This window comes from Mya arenaria, chromosome 11 (genome assembly GCF_026914265.1).
Source record: "Mya arenaria isolate MELC-2E11 chromosome 11, ASM2691426v1".
Lineage (NCBI taxonomy): Eukaryota > Metazoa > Mollusca > Bivalvia > Myida > Myidae > Mya > Mya arenaria.
Window position 1 is genome coordinate 12005539 of NC_069132.1, and position 18865 is coordinate 12024403.

At 36.5% G+C, this 18865-nt stretch overlaps 1 protein-coding gene across 2 annotated transcripts; it reads right to left on the minus strand.

The window, feature by feature from the left end:
• Positions 1-9528: 9528 nt before the first annotated feature.
• Positions 9529-13791, minus strand: LOC128207343 (isoaspartyl peptidase/L-asparaginase-like). 2 transcript variants are annotated; one of them, XM_052910203.1, is made up of 7 exons: positions 13757-13791; positions 13227-13534; positions 11985-12127; positions 11305-11468; positions 10506-10630; positions 10139-10249; positions 9529-9983 (listed from the first exon to the last, which is right to left on the minus strand). In XM_052910203.1, the coding sequence occupies exons 2-7, from the start codon at positions 13486-13488 to the stop codon at positions 9772-9774; spliced, it is 1017 nt and encodes a 338-aa protein (XP_052766163.1). In that variant the 5' UTR covers positions 13489-13534; positions 13757-13791; the 3' UTR covers positions 9529-9771. The 2 variants fall into 2 exon arrangements, with proteins under 2 accessions (XP_052766163.1, XP_052766162.1); XM_052910202.1 differs by lacking the exon at positions 13757-13791 and having other exon boundaries at positions 13227-13750.
• Between the last annotated feature and the right edge of the window lie 5074 nt (positions 13792-18865).

Consider the following 18865-nt stretch of genomic DNA (forward strand, 5'->3'; position numbering starts at 1 on the left):
TCTGCGTTCCGAGTACCGGGCAAACCACTTGAGTCCCGAGTACACCTTAAAACGCCCCTGAATACCGCATACCAAGGGAAAAAAATAGAAGATAAATGATACAAGAATCATTATTTAAAATCGGGTATATGATAACATGTAACATAAGCGCAATGAGCTATTTTTCGACATACATCACAAACAAACATATCAAAACATAACTATGAGCTGGTGACCTGGAAATAAAAGCATATACATGTAGTTTTAAACGGGTACAATCGTATACACTTCAAACAGTACAAATGTAAGTAGCATATTTACATGGTACAGTGATGTGTAGTTGGTGAAAATCTTATAATAAATATAGCTTGCTCGAAAAGATCTTTTGAAAGTATTGCTAAGAGGATGCACTTCAGTTATCATGTAGTTAAAATACTAGATTTTGCTGATATTATCAGTAACAGTAGCGTACAAAGGCATGGTTGCTCCTAAAATTGGGTGAAACCTTACCTACAGGGTACAATCCAAATCTCTGCCCGGTCACCGTTCTGACAATATCAGATCAGCACCTACCACTGTGAATGAATGTATTTCGAAAAAGCAAAATCGTAACACCTTAACAAATACTTGCCGGAAACAGCAGAAAGTAGTTGTACGTGCTCGACAGATATTTATTATATATAAATTTAGGTATTAGCCATTGTTATTTATTTTGATATGTTTAATTCATTTTTAAAATACCCGTTGAACTATTTTCTGGTACACCCTACCACCTTATCAAAGCATTTTCTAATACTACATTGTAAAAATGGTGGTGAAATTGGTACTCTTATATCCTTTAAGCTTCAATTGTATTTGATCAGTTCATTTTTCATGCATGCTTGTAAGGATACATGTATAGTACTTGCTAAAACATTTACCAAATATGACCCTTCATATTGTTAAGGATGAAATCATTTCCATTTTTTGCTATCATTGTATTGTATTTTTCTTTTCATGGGGTACTTATGTAAATTCGCCCTATTTTGCAAAGTCAACAAAATATTTTAAGTGTGATATTTCAACTTCCTGTTCAGGATAAGGAAACATGAGTTTGCCCCTTACCTAGTTTCTGATGAGCTGTGCAGTAATATGCACATTCCAGCAGTCTATATTACATATTTCTTTTGTTTGCTAATCTTGTTTTATTGCTGTCATTAAATCGCACTTCACCCAATGAACTTAAGCCCCGACATATAGCATGACGGCAATTTGACCCCAACCAATGACCCTAAATTTACATTTTACTGACCTTTCCAAGGCGGTACCTAACAATCCTTTATAGACACCCCAGGTTTTATATATTATATATGTAGTATGATGTTTGTGGAGTTATATGTTGCTGTTTCATGATCCTGGTTTGTGATTGTTTGTTTTTGTGTTTCATGTCATTGACGTTGACCCTGTGCCATTAGACGCGGTTTAGAGACTGACTGACTGACTGACTGACTGACTGGCTACCTACCTACCTACCTACCTACCTACCTACCTACCTACCTACCTACCTACCTACATACATACCTACTAACTTACCTACTTACCTACTTACCAGCTTACGTTTTTGTCATAAAGCTTATGTTAATGTTGAATCAATGTTTGATACGCTACACACATAATATAAAAGGTAGATATCCTTGGGTTCTATGGATTATAATTATGGTCATTCATATTGGTATAAATATTGCCTCCAACCGATTTCTAATGATAAGAGGCCACAAAGGCCCCAAAACGCTCACCTGATGTATAGAACTCCGGCTATAGGAGTTTGTTTATTGTGTTCATAAGATTATTTAGGCTAGTCTCCACCTTTTTCACCCAATTAAATCTACATATTTATTAAACTTCAATTTGATTCAATAAAGATTTAATATTTCGACAAAGCAGGACTAATCATGATCGTCTGTTCATAGCTCTGGCCTTAGCACCTCAGGTCATTGTTAGCCGTACGTATCGGAAAATAACCGTACGTTTTGATTTGACCAGAAAGACGGCCAGATACAACCAGGTACGAAAACAACGGCGCCAAAACACTGCTAATTATTACGGTCTGCTATTTCTTTATAACGTATACTTTTTGTAAATAATCAAAAATTAAGTTGATGTAGGTACTAAACTAACACCTCAGTTTAAAATTTGATTTATTTTCGTGCGTTCATTCTGTATGAAGGCTTTAATCCATAAAGCATTTAAGCAGACTAGCTGATTACGGTAAATTACAGCCAGGGCATGCTCCTTCAATATGGTGGGCTGGCTAATTACTGCCACTTGCATTATATAGAAGGTAAAGCGAAACGTCCAAATAATCACAGTTAATCACGTTGCATTGGTTAAATAAACCTGCCTCTCATCACTATCTACTAATAATACACCATTAAAGTAGTCCAAGTCAAACAAAATAAGCTGGTTCCATTATAATATGTTTTTCACTACATTCTGAACCCTAAGCTGTCAATGACTTACTTGTCTAGGCTGTGGTTCCTCGGTACCAGGTTAAGTTTTTATCCGCCACATGCCTATAACCGAGTCCCGCTTCCATTGAGTCTGCATTCTGAGATCGTGTCTGATTTGGACGGGTAAACACAAACCCTGACTTCGCCATCGATAACATCAAATAGTCATATGACAATGATTATGCCCCTATTTCGAAGAAACCGAGGTTAATTGCTTTAAAAATGTCGGTCAGTTGGCGTGACGGTCGTTGGACCAAACTTTTCCGGCTGATTATTCGAGTATGCTATGACCTACGGTCCTCAAATTTGGAAGAAAGGTTAGTCGTAACATGCAAATAACCTAAATTTATTGTTGGCTAAGTAGGTCAAAAGTCATGATGACCTCGAACACCGTAAGCTTAAGTATGTTAGGACATAATGTTCTCAAACAAGGTATGAAGGTGGTCATAACCGGTAGATAACCCCCCTTGATTTGATATCTGTAGGTCAAAGGTCACTGTTGCGGTGCCTTTAAACACAAAGTCCTTCTACGATTGATAATACGAGTATGATTAGTTCTACGGATCCCAAACTCAATAGGGATGTTGGTCATGCACTGTAGATGGTTCCTATTGATTTAGAGTTAAGCAGGCCAAATGCCTGGCAAGGTCGCATTTATCATGAACGCAAAACATTTGTTCAATCAATATAAAGGGAGTGCTTGAACCTAAGTTATCAGACTTCGTGGGAAGGTTACTTGCAGATAACCCGAAATTATTTTGAAGTAAGTAGGTCGGAGTTAACGGTCGGGGATGACATTGAACACAACAAGCTTGACCATTTAATAACTAAAGCATGCTTGGGCCCGAGGTACTCTAATTCGGTACGCAGTTGGCTGTGGCCAACAATGATTTTGAGGTATGAGCAAATATTACGGCTGCGTTGACCATAAACACAAAAGCCTTGTCCAGTTGATATTAAGAGTTTGATTAAGCATATGCTTCTGAAACTCGGTAGGGTGATTGGCCATGCCCTGCAGATAACACCTATTAATATTGAGGTCAGCAGGTCAAATTCTAATATCATATTAGCATTGAACACTGAAACCTAGTCATTAGGTCCCCAAACTCTATGAGAAGGTTGTTTATGACCTACATTTTCCTTTTTCATTTTGAGATTAACATATCAAAGGTCAAAGTATCCGGATTGACCACAGTCCTGATAACCTTTCAAAACTGGTATTTAAAAAAAAGTAGAATGTTTTAGTCTTATAACCCAGATGTTTTGCTTGAAAGCTGCAAGGAATTGACAATTGTGGTATTATTATAAATATATCGGTTACCGCGTCAGTTGACCTTCAAGCAGGATGTCTGTTTATCGGTATTATTAGCCTTGCCCATATTCTGAATTGCTATCACGATGACGAATTAAATATTTATTTTTTTAATAAAACACCAGATTCCTACCAGGTAAAACAACGTTAGAACTGGTCAATAACTTTACCTACTATCCTCAATCTTGTAAGGGACGTTTGTCAATACCTTAAATTCCCCCACACACATTTAATGCGGAATAATTTATTGGCTGCCAGTCCATTTGCATACATGCTAAACAAACATCTCTTGTTTATGATAAAACATGTTATCCCGACAAAACAATCTTACTCTTGAAATCTTCAAGATATGTTGTTTTTCTTTAATGATTAATATTTTAATGGCTTACTTGAAACTACAGGAGGGAATGATGCGCGTCTAGGCTTGAAATTTGAAAATACTTTAGTCGAATTCCTGTAATTATCTCACCTAATGCATTTTAAATGCTAACTGCTTTTCCTTTTCAAGTAGCTTTATGTGTGAAACAGATTGATTTAATGGCTACTTATTCGAGCTATGCCATACACGTCCAAAATAGAAGTGGTTTAGTACACCTGAACGTTATGTCCACGCATTTCGTCGGAAGATTGAACATGACAAATATGCTTATTTTATAAAACATTTTTTAATGAAACAGACAGTGTATTGTTAAAAAAATATTATCTCATTCTTGTCTGTCTATATTTCAAAGTGTTCTTGTTTATATCTAGGAAAAATAGAATTCCAAAACTAGGTCAAAATGACACATCTTACCACACCAGAAACTCCCCGGCCAAATTCCCAGAATGTTGGAAATTCACTGAAATTCTTAATCCATATATATACATTAACGAATCTAAATATTATATGAATCAGCTACGAGGAGTGCACTAAATAAACTTCCTAAGATCGAGCAAGATTACCATTCTCATCTTGAGTTAACTCTAAGCCCCAGTCCCGCACCCTTGCATATCGAATTATCATTTATTTGTGATCCCAATTAAAATATGATTTTAAAGGATTTGAAGAGATTGCGTGACGAAAAATACGATTTTTATCCGCGTAACGTGCCAACCCCTCAAGTCCTGAGGGGCGGAGGTCAGCCTATTACATATCTGAGTTAACTCATTTGTACGTGACCATTTTGAAATATAACTATATTGTTTAAAATTCAATTCATAATTATTTTCAATGTAAACATTAACATTCACAGGCATCAAAACAATGATCATCCTCGACAACCCGTAAAGCCGTATGCACCGTGTCGCCGCCCAAGAGTACATTAAAGACGGCCTTGGCCGCCGCCATCGTGTCGGTCCGCGACCCTATAATAAACCATCCTGATGGGCCGCCGTGCACAATCACGTCAACATCTGTATGAAGTCTGCATTGCGAACAGGATTGTAAATGTAGATTGCCGTACATATATTGAATTTGAAAAACAGTCTTGATTAAGCATTTTCATGGAGAGTTTGTGTATTCAGATAATGGCATAAGAATATGTAAATGATCTTTCACAGAATATGTATTAACCATCAGCACATAATTAAAAGGCAGTTTACTATTTTTCTGATGCTGGATTAATCTGCAATAAATAAGAATTGGTTTGTTAATAATGACAAACAAGTGTAAGAATTAGTTTTGCAACTTCATTTGAACAAAACGTTTGTTCATGTAGTTTATTTTAATATAACTGTCATATACCTTACGTATTATTTAAATCGCTAGTGTTGAAATACAAGTTATATAAATCACCTACTGTTCCAAGATAGAATGTCTGCATGTGTCGTATCATGAAGATTTATGGATAAGTGTTTAATCTGTTTTTTTTTTTATAAACCTTGAGCACCCGACTGGATTTTTCATTAAATAATGGGACTAGCCGAGTTGTTGAAAACTCAAAAGTAATCCCTATTTCGGTGCTCAATAGAATTGTCTTACACCGTCTAGTGGATATTACATACATCAAAATGTCAACCTCAAATTTTTTTTAATAAAGACATAGTCTTCGAGGATGAAATCCTCAATGACAATATATCTAATATAAACTAAATAAAAAGTTTGCAACTTTGTGAAGTATTTGCAGTCTCAAACATGTGCACCAATTCGGATTTTAGCTGCAGTGCATGTTTATCAGCAAAAATATTAAAGTACTGAATGAAGTTTTGCAGATTTCGCACTATTGAATATATTTTAGGTAACATGCCAAATTATGGTGATTTAGCAATACAAATATAAATCATTCACGACTCTTAGAAGTTAAAATGACAAAGAACATTGTGCAAGCTAGCATTACCCGAATGCCGATCTTTGCGGCTGTCTTTGTTCTTGTATATTTGATACTGGCCGATAACAAACGAAGGTTGCCATTCCCAAAAAAATGCAAAACCTTATAAAACGTTTTTATTAAATCTACGAATACAGTGTTTATGTCGCTGAGCACGTATTTTTTTTATTCACAATGTCACTCTTTGTACAACTGGAAATACAGAAAAATGAGCCAACTTTATTCCCTTTTCTCAAAACGTGATTTGTTTTAAGTACTCGTAGAACCATTTAAATGAAAGGATTTGAAAGATATTTGTAGAATAGTTAGTGTGCATTAATTAAATCATAAGTAGGTCACCCTTTTTTTTTTGAGGAGGATTTGAAGAAACAATCAGTATTTTTTTAATGCAAGGTTTTCTGTTCCTTTTTAGGAAAACCCTGATTGTAGTCTTGGATTACACTAAATTCGTTGACGTAGAACTTGTATATGTAGTATTTTAGATGTTGAATCCACTCATGGAGAGCGCCCTCTATGATGGCCTTAATATTGAGGGTATCGTTCCGACCTAACTGGAAACAAAGACGTTGATTGACACATATAACGAGCAAACCTTTACCAGCACATATATAAATATTTACACCGCAACTTCCATTCCTTAAATGAACGGCCTTTCGGCAATGGCGTTTATCATCCGATGAACGCAATATCTCCGGATATGCTCGGGATGCGTATCAATATGCATGTACATTGAAAATGGTTTACATTGTTATTGTTTTATTGTATCAGCAGGCAACGAAAAAGTTTAATCAACATATTGAAAAGTATTAATAAATGATTTGTTATAAAAATGTCACTCGCGTTTTAATTTTACGTTAAAATCAACTATGAAGTTGTTTATCTCCCGCATAGTTATAGCGTCATATTACAAACTGCTTCCGGTTACTGTCGGGTCGTTCTATTAACAGTATGGATGAGAAATAATTACTGAAAAGTTTTCTTAAATGAAATTAAGTACCTTTTCAACAAAAAAAGTCTGCAAATTAATAATTAGCTACTGGTGTAAATATAAGTTATGAATTTCCTCCGGACTCACACACTTTAACCTGCCCAACTGCGTTCATAACCCGATAATGACAGGAAACACGCAATTAATTCGTTAAATGAGCTCTAAATGTAGGGAGGAATTTTTCAATTTGCTTTATGACCTTGAAAACTGCAGACGTTTCACAATATTGTATATAGAACACGGTCTAAAGACAAAAATAGTAACCTCTCACAAGCATTTTCAGAAAATGTGTTTTTCTACTAATTAACATTTGAAATAATCAGATTTTCGGAAAAGAAGATTAATTTATAATATAGACCAACTCGAAGCAATGAAAAAAGATAAGAATGTTATAAAAATGTTTAGTTTGTAAAACATGAGGAAACTTCAAATAAACAGACACAAAGGAATCATGATTTTGTTGAAAACATTTTGTACAAGGAGGGCATTTCAGTAATTAATATTCTTCCTGGTTATTGTCTTCAAAAGGCAATAAATTAAGTTATTAATTATAAATGTATTTTGCAATGCATTTTGAATTGTACTGATTTAAGTTGAAAATATATCGACATTAAACTTTACTGTCTAGAGATCTGAATAATTTGTGGTCTCTCTCTCTTAATCCCAATCAGTACCTATATCCACATGTGAGCGTTCCCGCTCTATTACGCTTTATAACGCCTTCCAACTTTCCCTCGCCGTGCTTGTCGCGGCCGTTCGTGATCCCGGTCATAAACTTAATTACCTGCAATATACTGGACTTTAACACATTGTATTACAAAATCAAGATAGGTCTTTGCTTAAAACATAACACAGATTTATTGTTTTAACACTATAAACCGAGTGATTGTTTAAACGAAAAACAGTTAATAAAACGAGGATGACGTTTGCCGGGCGGGCGGACGGCCGGGAAGGCGTCCAATGCTTGTTACCGACCGATATCTTTAGTTGGGATTGATGAATAGTGAATACATTTGGTGCGAAGATAGCTAATGTGAAGTGCTAGCTCAGGATTTCTTTGGGGGTGGGGTTGGGGGGGGGGGGGGGTCAAGGCCCGTGATACTAATAGTGAAATGGTTTCTATCAAATATCTTTAGTTGGGATTGATGGGTAGTGAATACTTTTTGATGTGTAGGTAGCTCATTTGAAGAAGTAGCTTAATATCATTTTTGTGGGTGGTGGTGGTGGTGGTGGTGGTGGTGGTGGGGGGGGGGGGGTTATAGGAAACCGTTCCAATGCGGTAATGTCATTTATCATGTAAGTTATTTTGATGCGTGTGTGGTCTGTGAGTGGTGTTTGTATGTGTGAATGTAGTGATTGTATGTTTGTGCCTCTTGTTTATTGTCGTTTAAGCCCTTGCTTTGTGTCTAAACTGGGTTTATGTTTGAATGTTCCATTAATGGACTTGTCCCTGTATTTATATTGAATTATTTATGTATTATACCAGGCTCAGCTATGACCCTCTTATCCCTAGCTAGTAAGTAATAAAAAAACCAGAATAGGTTTGTAAATGGGCATTTATTTAATGCCGTAACAACAAAATACTTAATTTGTATAAACACGGTATAGGTTGATGACTTATCTGGGGGCCAAAACCACCAACAACATCATTTGCTGGAAATTTCTCACATTAATTACTTTTGTGTATATATCAGATGGTGACATGCAGAGGGGATAGAGAATATCTTGGGGCGGGTGAGCAGGTCGCTCATGAGTCGGAATTTATATGATATTTGAAACAATGCCATGTTCTCAGAGTGGATGAAATATTTTCCCTGTACTTTTGGTTTAATGGCCAGAGGGAGGGATGTATGATGCTTTAGTGCTGTTAACACCGTCGTACTCTGAGTGTGGGCCATATATTGGAAATTACGTCAATTCAGGATTCCATGAGATGAGTTATACTTCTTCCAATTATTCTAACATTGTTTTCAAGTGTCCTTTGTTTCATTTTAAATACGGCTGCTCCATTCATATATTTAAATCATTTTGAAACTCTTTTTTAACACGTTTGTTTTCCTAGGTAAAGGCGTTGGTGTATTCATGTTTTCATTTGTGGTTTGACTTTGGTCAAAGAGAATATTGTTTACGGTTTTGCCTAATATGAATTCTACATGTACATGTATATAGTCACTAATGGATTTGGCGGAGGCGGGGGGGATTACCCTTAAATAGTCAAAGTGAACTTGTTCATGTTAATTTCGGAGAAAACTATTGAAATAATTCAATGGAATACACCATTTTATACTATTGATGGTTAATTTTTCTTTGAGGGAGGACTCTCAAACCACCAAATTCACTATTTTCGGCTTGGGGAGAGGGTGCTTTAGTCCAAAGGTTTCCTGTTATGATTTAAATGGGAAATACTTTATTCAATTTATTCTCATCATAGAAACAAAATTAAAAGTAAACCTATGACTTGGTAAACTTTTTAATATGTATGCTACACAACATATTCAAACAAAACACATGCTATAAAACAGATATGTTACTATCACCGGTGATTACCAAATGTCGCAGTTGAAAATGGAAAACAGATTTTGTCCAATTTCAGTACAACGATGGCTTCATTGGGTAAGATGCTTTTCTACTATGTCCGGACTAGATATGTCGCCTTCTTCGACAGCGTCCACCGGTATTTTTCTGCATATAACATCACTATACACCGCCAACGGGCTCCTTGAAGTCTTCACCGGGACTGACGCCGCTGTGAAGGGTGCCTTTCTTGGCCCAAGCCCACGACATGTTATCCGTGGTGTAGGAGAGCGCAACGTCGCCCAAACGGCTCAGCACGATAACGCCCCCGTATCCTTCCACCCGCGACGCCATGTTTGCAAGAGCCTTGTCTGCAGCCACCTGTGCGCTCGTTCCTGGAGTTGAAAAAGACCACATATTTGTTCATTGATTGTAAGCATATGTTCACTGAATATTCACTGTGTAGAAATTTGTTACGCCGGGACATATTCAAGGTTTGGTAAACGTTTCAATTTAAGCACCATCAATACCACTTCTCTATTTTCCTCACCTGCCCTCATGGCGGTGATGACCTGGTGTGCCAGCACGACCTTGGAGATGGACTCCCCGTGGCCCGTGCATGAGATGCCGCCCACTTCGTTGTCAGCGTATCCGCCCAAACCTGTAAACATCGAAGATACGAGTTAATAAATTCAAATCATTCATTTCCAGGTACTTTAAAAACTAAATCTATACTTAAGAATATGAACCGTTTTTAAAATTACATTCTACAACTTTAAGCGTATTTATTATTTAGTCATTGACAAACTGCTTTTAGATTAAATGATTACGGAATCTGAACTGATTTTACTCTTATATGCACGGTCATTCTGTCTTTTCGTGTAACCCTGATGTTTCTATTTAGAGTATGCGCGTACCTATAATAGGGCTATCCCCTACGCGACCCGGCTTCTTGCCGGAAATGCCACCCGTTGACGTTCCGTATGCCACGTTACCGTTCTTGTCCAAAGCCACTGCACCTGTTGTATCGTGACCGGAAACCCTTAAATTATTAGTTCTCGCACAATTAACTGCATGAACAAATATTGATAAAAAAGTTGTTGTCGCTCATGCGTTCTGAATGTTTATTAATAAATCGATATCGATCGGTGTTGAAAACAAATTTGTCGAAATCTTCATATAAAGTTATCTCACGTTTACAATTCAACAGAACACACAGGTATTATTGTTAGGATATACTGGAAAGTATAAGTCTGTCGTGTTCATGCAATCCCTCTTGGCCGTGAAATCAGCGACGAGAACAGGAGTACAGATCAAGCAGATATTGTAGTCAATAGAAGTTCTAGTTCGGATGACGCTATCAGTATCATCACAAGACACACAAACCCTATAACCTGACATTGGTCCCTAAACGTTTCCATAATTTGTCTGGTGAAGCAATCTGGTTTATCATTTGTTAATGAACTGTATCATGATCTGTATGTATGTTCTGTTACATACCAGCCAGCGATACACTTAGTCTTATGCAAACAAATACTCCTAAAAGCATCGACAACAAACGTAGTATGTTGTATACCTTTTATATTTTGTTAGAAGTATCTATATTAATTTCTGATTAGCATGCACTAACTATAACTCCGCGATCATTATAGTGAAATAATTGAGACAAGCACCGGAAGTACTGTATTACCGAAAGCACCAGCATCCGGTCCTCACCTCGATTTAAATGCGTTTTTGACGGTGTCGCCGTAGTTTCCCTTGTATAGAGCTAGATCGCGTTTAGCCCTCTCGGTCACCAGGGATTCCAACGGCACGCACTTGATACCCATTTCCTCCGCAAACAGGTTTGCGCCTGGTCCCACCAGCAAAGTATGGGTGGTCTACAGACGACATACAATTTACAGGACTCAGTAAAAGAACAAGAGCTAAATGTACTTACAACTTTATAAAAGATACGTTGAGCCGTTTAAATGGTGTTTTACCTCGATACAAGATACTACAATAACTATTGTATTCTTGTTGTCTACGTGGCTAAGTGACTACATATTGCCCAGTAAATACACCTAAAAAGAAATTGCTTATTTTTTTTATATTTTCCTAAAGTTTTTGCGCATAAACCTACAGTGTGCGCCTTTAAAGGCCATATTGTTTGAAAAATCATTAATCAATCAATTCTTATTGGACAGCATGTATTTTTTTTAAATAATTTTCCTTAATACATGTAAAAAGAATACACTCACAACTACAATATAGTTTAATTTTTCAACCACAAATGAGGTTAAATTTTGACTTTTAATTCAAAAATATGTAAAATTAAGACAATTTGATAAATATAGTTTGGAGTTCTTGATAGGATTTACACAAAACTCAGGTGTTAACCTTAGAACCCGTCCCACCTTTTCCATGACCATCCTTGCAAGTTTGATGGGGTTCTTGATATTCTGGACGCAGGCGACAGCCCCCGTTTTGAGCGTCCTTCCGTCCATGATCACAGCGTCCATCTCTACTTCCTCTTTTGCCGTTAGCGGGGAACCCGTCCCTGAAAAGAGAAATGGGATTTCAGCGGTCCATATGCATGGTTGTCAAATGAAAATTTAGTGTTTTCTGCGCAATATATGCATAGTAGTAACTAATAATCAATTAACCAATTTACGTTATTAAGTCCTGAAAGCTTTTCCGTAGTTTCAACATTTGATATTTTGAAAACGAAAGCAGATCGGGATTAAAATCATGCACTGAAATCAAATAACTTGGTGGTCTTATAACACCATACGCATGGGTGAATGCTGCAAAGGAATCTGACTTTCGCTACTCAGGCAGATTATGAGTGAACAGGAAACAGGATATTGCAATGGTTTCTAATTCTGGCTGCGTTTTTACCTGCCCCAAATAGTGTTGGTTTGGTATCTCTGTTGGCATTCGATATGTCTAATAATCATAACAGACATATCAATTTTCTATGTGTCATTAGGTGATATGGGATTCATAGTAAAAAAAAAAACATGTCAGTTTAACAATTAAATTTAAAACTGAACAAAAGAATGTTCCTCAACGCATGCCGATGTAAATGTAAAATAATAGAACAATTCTATAAACGGATAGTTAAGCTGTTTATTTTAAACTGATATTGGGCCAAATATTGCGAAACAAACCAAATCGAGGACAAGCTTTAATGGAACTCGCCAGAATCAGATAATTGTAATTAGATTAATTGAAAAAAAAAAATTAGAAAAATAAAACAATCAGAACAGCCCCGGTTTCATTCCTGAAAGTTTAAAACAAACATTGAACTTCTTATCAATAGATATTTATTGACAAATCTAAAGGCTTTTCAAACACAGCTTGAATGTTATATCATAAATTTTTCACAAAATCGAGTTAGATTACCCTTTTTCGGCTTTCTATTTCCAGATTCGAGAGTGTTTACTCTCCTCAACCACCCACGAACCCCTTTCATTTTTATCCTAATCCTAATACAAAAAACCCAGACTGGGTGACAATTTATGCTAAATTTAGAGTTTCTGCTTCCCGCTTACCGAGCATACCGCGGTAGCCAATTATATGGTATATAATAAAATATAAATCTTAGAATCCAAGAATACAATTTAATTACACAAATTCGTAACAAAAACACGTACCGGAGTCATAACAAGGATAATCCTCTAGTACTTGTAAAGCCGCCTCCACCGCGTCAATGGCAGTACCGCCGCTGGACAGCACAGCATAGCCGGCATTGGCCGCCGCCTTCGTACCTTCCCGCGACTCCTCAACGATATCCTTCGGAATGGTCCATGCGCCTCCATGAACAATAATCACTGGATCGGTCTTTTTATATGGTATCTCTTTTTTTCTGAACGTCCCTTTAAAAAAACCCATGAAGTTGCTCCAACCTTCTTGCATTATAGCTGCCTTCAACCAGGATCAATACTTGCTATATCCAGAATACCTTTTAAAAATAAATTACATCATAATTATTAAATGTTATAATATGAAGGGCATTTCCATCTAAAAGCTACTTGGTGTGAAGTACGAAGTTACTCAATAAATAATGAATTAGCGAATATCTAGTGTATATGCGCAGTTTTGTAAAACTATATGTTTTCGTTTTCATATAAAGTATAGCTTCTACTACATTTAACCAAATAAGTTTAAATATCATTTCTGTTACGTTCTGTATTTATGTCCAAGCGCTTATGTGAACACGAAAATAAAATACCTGATATATTCATGCGTTTCATTTTACAACGCAAGTCGGTACACATCTCTGTTTTTCATTGGTCAAAACTAAATTTTTGCACTTATTATATGGGCCAATAAAATGGCAAATTATAAAGATAACCATGATCTCCAATCATGATAACGCATTGAACAAAACGCTGATATATATATAATTTATTTTTCGGGCACGCGAATCAACATTTTCACAAAGGAGGAACACTCACGAATGTCTCTTCATCGAGCAGGCCAAAGTACCTCTGTTAAGTCAACACAATTGTCAATCGAACGTTCCGGAGAAATAAACACACGTTCCAAATAGCCAGATAAAATCAATATGAAAAAGGTGACCCAAGATGGGTTCTTAGTACGGTTGGTGGAGGAAAATTATTTGCTTTCTACCGTATATTTTTATTTAATCAAGCATATATTGATGCAAGGATTTAACTGATCCTGCATACAAATGATACATTCAAGATTCAATTTGGATCGTTCATACAGTAATAACGCTCGAACCCATAAAGCTCTTAGGCAGACAAGCTGAGTGAGTACGGTTGCACCTAAGGCATGCTCTTTCAATATCGTGGCTGATTTCCGCAACTTGCATCAATTCGTTGGTTAAGCGAAAAGGCATTTGTCGTCTTTTTCTTCCTGATAAAAATGGTTTGCAAAATCACGTTTTCGCTCTGTCATCTTCAATGTGGTTTAGCAACCGCCAAAACGAACTAGTAAAACAAAAAAAACGGAGTCGTTTCCCAATGTTTTATTATATTTAAAAACTATCGATAACTGCATAAAAACATACAGCAGTATTTAAACCCAATATTCTCCCATTTTCGATCAGATATATCTAAAAAATGGCGTAACTATTAGAAAAAGTCCCCTTTTTACTGTCATGAATAATGTTTTAAATGCAATAAATGGGCATCATTTTTAAAATCGAAAGTGTTTCTTATCATCCGATATTATGAAAAGTGAAATAGTTTGATTGATCATTTGTCCGAAATTATTGCAAATTTATCTACCTGTAGAAGGGCGGAGGTTTCTCTGTTGTATCACGTTGTTACCTTACTAACTGTTTGTTTTGACTAGCAAATCCTTTTTCCAAACTTTTATGATTAGCTCGTATTTTGTCATATGCACTTTATTGACTCAAATTCATTTTAATATGTTATTTATTATTTAAGGTGTAAAACCAGATCTTCAATTCTTGGGAGCACTATTTCACAATTGCTCATGCGGAATGCTGGTGTAATGATCTGATTTTTAAAGCATCACAGCTTAACGTCTAAGTGCTTAATGCTACATTGTATAGTTGAAGAGTATATTTTCATTCTTTACTTCAAGACCATATATATACACTTAAAAACTTCCGATTCTGATTGGTTGCCAGCAACGCCAGTAACAGTAACCACTTTCAAATAAGTTAATTAATGGCTTGTAAATCTGAATAAATCAATAAAAACCTGAAAAATCTTTAGTTTTAATTTAAAACAAATGAATATTGAACCGTCAGACATACAACTTTGATATTAGAAATGCAAATAATTCATCTGAGGAACACGATTTATTCGTAGGAAATAAACAAATTACTAGTATAAACAAGTTTATTTTGCATTAAAAGCATAACATACAGTACCAATTAAAAAAGCAAAATATTTGCAGTAACAAACATTAGTTTCCTGACTTAGAGGTGTCTTTCAATTCCATTCCATTACAATCAACATTATTGACTATATAGATGCTGACCAGTTAACACCAATTCTGATGATACACGAATCATAAGTATAGTTCATAACCCTTTCACACCATTAACAAACAATAATAAAAAACCCAACCCAAAACGGAAATAAGAATAACAACCCATCTTATAATTCCATTTCAACAAATTAGTCCAGAGCAATACAGCCATCATAATGGTGACATTTCTCGTCCCCTTGGTTTTTATAACCGAGCGTTTTCATAAAACCAGATGCCTTTGATGGATCTGGTATGTTCGACCAACATATGTCGCACTTCGAGGACTGTGCATGATTATCACAATGGGATGAAAAAACCCCCAACAAACGTCCTTGTCCTTGCTTCCAGCCTTAAAGGTTTCGCTAGAAGTTTTTTTTATATGTCCTTGACCTAATATAAAAGTAGAATCTAGTATCACTTAGTATCTCGGTTGTCAGACCGGTTTGTTGAAAGTAGGCATTAAACCCCATTTATGCTTAGTTTGAGGGCCGACACAACCTACTAGAGAGGTCTTTCAAATCGGAGGAAAATATCACAACCAGTGGTGAAGTTTATTTAGTTCTGACCCCGAAAAGTTTGATGATTCCATTTCTTGTTTGTGCTACGGATATTGATGACCTTTTAGGCCAAGCTTTTTTACGCTGCATGTGGACTATTGCCTCTTGATTGATTCCGATGAATTTCCCTTGTGGACTGGTAGAAAAGCAAATCAAATATGTCAAGGAGAGCAACATAAAACCGTCCATCTTTCACCAAACACCAACAATAAGGTGTCCGTCAATATTTTGTAGAGCCTTCCATTTAGGTGATGGCTAAAGAGGGGGAAAGTCTGTCTTTTGGGTAGTATAATCAAAACTACCTCAGAATCCTTGAATTTGAATTTAATGAACTATGGAAGAACTGACAGAGACCTTTTCAAACTCATTCGTGGGTGTATGTAAAAATATCTATGAAAACAATACAGAAATCGAAAATATTGCAGCTGTTAAAGATGTTAACTTTCTTACTTCTCCGAATGAGATTTTTTTACCAGAACACCTCATTTATCATTACTCTTGTAGTTTAAAGCACTTCAATAACACTTACAAATTTTGGTCACATCAATGATTCTGCAGCATGTAATGAATACAAGAGATGCCGTGTCAATACTCAACCCCCCACGTCGGTTGTCATTCGCAAAGCAACAACTTGAACGTGAGGAAATTGAGAAAATGTTGAACCGAGGTTGTATTTAGTCGTCTGCTTGTGTCTGGTATTTGACTGTTGTACTTATAAAAATATAAGGATGGGACGCCAAGGTTCTGCGTCGACTATCTGAAGCTAAACAATGTCACCATGAAATATGCTCACCCTCTCCGAAACGACAATGACTTCATCGATGTTTTGTCGAGTGCTTAGTTCTTCAGCTCTATGGCCTTTGAACTCTTTTTGGCAGGTACGGGTGAAAAAGGACAAGTAAAAACTGCTTCAACAACAACTATGTGATTGTATCAATTTGCGGTCATGAGTTTCGGCCTTGCTTAATATATTCCTAGTACGTTCGCAAAGCTTGTCGAAATCATTTCCGTGGTTTTTAGTGGATCGAGTGCCTACTCTATATTATCGACATCAATTGCTTAAAGCAAAACGTTGCCTAAGCGCTTCAATCATCTTCTGTGGGCCTGCCTTAAGTGCAAACATTCTCAATGCATTTCCCTACTCCTATACATGCCAAACAAAAGAAGTCCTTTCTTGGTCTCTGTTCCATGCACAGACGCTTTACTGAAAAATTTGCAAAGATAGCCAAACCATTTCACAAGTTAACTTAGAAAAATAGCAAATTAATTTGGTCTAATGACTCTTCCGTGGCACTCACCAAGTTTAAACAAGTCCTTTTTCAGCGCTGAATCTTGGTTATCCTATTTCTTATACCCAGTACATACTTGACTCAGACGCTAGCAGTGGTGCTGTGTATTTCTTAGGTCCCAAGTTGAGGAGAATCCGTCATTGCTTATTTCAGCAAAAAGCATAAATAAGCATGAACATATTTGCTGTGTCACTCGTTAAGAACTTCTTGCAATCGTTAATGCACTTAAGTCATTTCGTCACTATTTGATCAATTTGTACAAAGTGTGCAACGTAGGAAAGTGATCAAGATGATACTAACACCGTGGCTGCTGTAGCATATCTTGTGCGAGTAACAACTTAAAAACGAACTGATCCTTTATCATCCTTTAAATATACCACATTTCCAGTCCAAAGCTGATGGCAATACAATATCAAATCCCAACAGCATTCTGATGCCCCACTTCAGATTGTCATTTCATTTAGTCACTTGAACGGTCAAGCATAAGAACCTCTTGACAAGCCATATCTTCCACATCGATACCGCCAGAAGTCTGCTGCGTATGCTGGAACGCCTTGTCTTTGGTTGTCTCATGAGAGCACGGCTTGATACTGGGGAAAAGACCCAAACAAATACATGTATTATGGAATTGTCCCGCAGCAGCGACAATCACATCTCTTAATATAAATGCATGATATTCCTTCCTTAGTACATTTAATCACAAAAATGCTCGAACAAAACGCCAGACGTTCGATTGGCCTGTAATTTTCACAGTGTTTTCCAGTGATATTGTGCACAGTATAACCGGTGTAGTTCTCGAAAACGTTAAAAGTTTGTTTCTTTAGTTCATGGGCCTTTTGCCTTGTGCCTTTAAACAGGGTTTATTTTTAAATGTTGAATTACTGTGCGTGTTCCCAAAAGTGTTTATGTATTATCCAAAACAACATCATTGGCTGACTATTTCTCACATAAATTGTGATTATTGACCTTTATTGTTTTTAAATTAATTTTATATTTTGTATTCATAACCTATCAAAGCATAACCTGCTAACAAAGGAAAATAATAATGACTTTAACAGGAAATTAGTTATTGAGACTCTTGCCATCTGCAAGCCATTGTTGGTTTTCTTTCCTATGAGAGATGCGATTCGTGCCTTTGTTTCTTCGCCATACACAGGGATGTTTTCGCTTGTCTACTGTGTTATGGTGCCCTGATGGTGAAGGAGTCTTCTAATTAACCACTGTCCTATCGAAGATAATGAGGTCTTCTGGTCATTGTTTGGCTTCCTTGGCTTTGTTTCCAACTGAATGGTTCAAAACAATGGCTGTTACCATGGTGATATCTGCTTCATCATTGTCTTTCATACTCGAGTCGTATATCTGTTTCAAGGCCTTGTTTTTACATTTTACTGACCGTTCCAAGGCGGTCCCAAGAGTCGAAACATACATGCAACCATGACATGTTCCCGGGCCGGATGAGATATTGTCCCTTCACTT